We start from the raw sequence: 1,257 nt of genomic DNA, 5'->3' as shown, positions 1-1,257 counted from the left end.
TCACACCAATAACTCCCGCTAGCTAGAGATGCCTGTATAGTTGTGCAGCAATACAATCCGCTGTGGCTGCACCTCATCTCTGCACATTGGACATTGTTTCCTCGTCCTTATACACACATGAATACAACTCCAGCAGAATAAATGACCACAGGGCGTTATGCTCACGTGTTTAAACTCCTCCAAGCACAGCGTACATTTCTCAGTTGATCTCAAGCTTACATCCGTAGGAACCAATGAGGTTTCACTGTTTTTCTGATCCATGTAATCCAGGACAGCTTTGGTGCTGGTTAATAAACTGGTGAGGAGTGCTATCAAACCAACTAGTCGGAAGGTACACACATTTGAATTGTCTTTGAGCCAGCTTCGTAGAAGTATCTGGAATGTTGTGTGGATATTAAAGAAAAGTAAATGTATGGTCAGGTGCACACATTTGAATTGTCTTTGAGCCAACTTCGTAGAAGTATCTGGAATGTTGTGTGGATATTAAAGAAAAGTAAATGTATGGTGTAATAGATACCTAGGGATGTACTCAGCCATGTGATGAGGATTTCATTCAGGAGGTTGTACAAATTCCAGGAAAGGCCTCAATGGAAAACTTGGGTACCTAGATAATTGAAAAAAGAAGGTAGGTACTTACATATTTGATATTTGTCAGTCTCTTGGGTGTTTTTCTGATCCATGTAATCCAGGACAGCTTTGGTGCTGGTTAATAAACTGGTGAGGAGTGCTATCAAACCAACTAGTCGGAAGGTGCACACATTTGAATTGTCTTTGAGCCAACTTCGTAGAAGTATCTGGAATGTTGTGTGGATATTAAAGAAAAGTAAATGTATGGTCTAATCTCTAATAGATACCTAAGGATGTACTCAGCCATGTGATGAGGATTTCATTCAGGAGGTTGTACAAATTCGAGGAAAGGCCTCAATGGAAAACTTGGGTACCTAGAATACCTAGATAATTGAAAAAAGAAGGTAGGTACTTACATATTTGATATTTGTCAGTCTCTTGGCAAAATCATAGTATGTGGGTTCACAATAGAAAACTGCTCTGTGTAGTCCTTGTACTAAGGCTAACATGGTAGGTCCATTCTCAATTTTTCCTACCAATTTCAGTATACTATAGTAGCCAAATGAATCAAACAGGGTCATCACAAATCTTCTCTGTAAAATATAAACACTTAAATGACAAGGTATCAGCTTTCAATAGCCTCATATTACCTATCTGTTTAGGACACTCATCTCAGTAAAAAAAAAAAAA

General features: G+C 38.7%; 1 protein-coding gene across 1 annotated transcript; it reads right to left on the bottom strand.

The window, feature by feature from the left end:
* Positions 1 to 12: 12 nt before the first annotated feature.
* LOC103521667 (peroxisome biogenesis factor 10-like) lies at positions 13 to 1,148 on the bottom strand. Its single transcript, XM_008486778.2, has 3 exons — positions 984 to 1,148; positions 638 to 694; positions 13 to 375 (listed from the first exon to the last, which is right to left on the bottom strand). Exons 1-3 carry the CDS (start codon positions 1,146 to 1,148, stop codon positions 19 to 21), a joined length of 579 nt encoding a protein of 192 aa, XP_008485000.1. The 3' UTR covers positions 13 to 18.
* Positions 1,149 to 1,257: the final 109 nt, after the last annotated feature.

Source organism: Diaphorina citri, unplaced genomic scaffold (assembly GCF_000475195.1).
Source record: "Diaphorina citri unplaced genomic scaffold, Diaci psyllid genome assembly version 1.1 scaffold5683, whole genome shotgun sequence".
Lineage (NCBI taxonomy): Eukaryota > Metazoa > Arthropoda > Insecta > Hemiptera > Psyllidae > Diaphorina > Diaphorina citri.
Note: the sequence above shows the minus strand (reverse complement) of the source record. Positions and strands in the feature narration are given on the sequence as shown.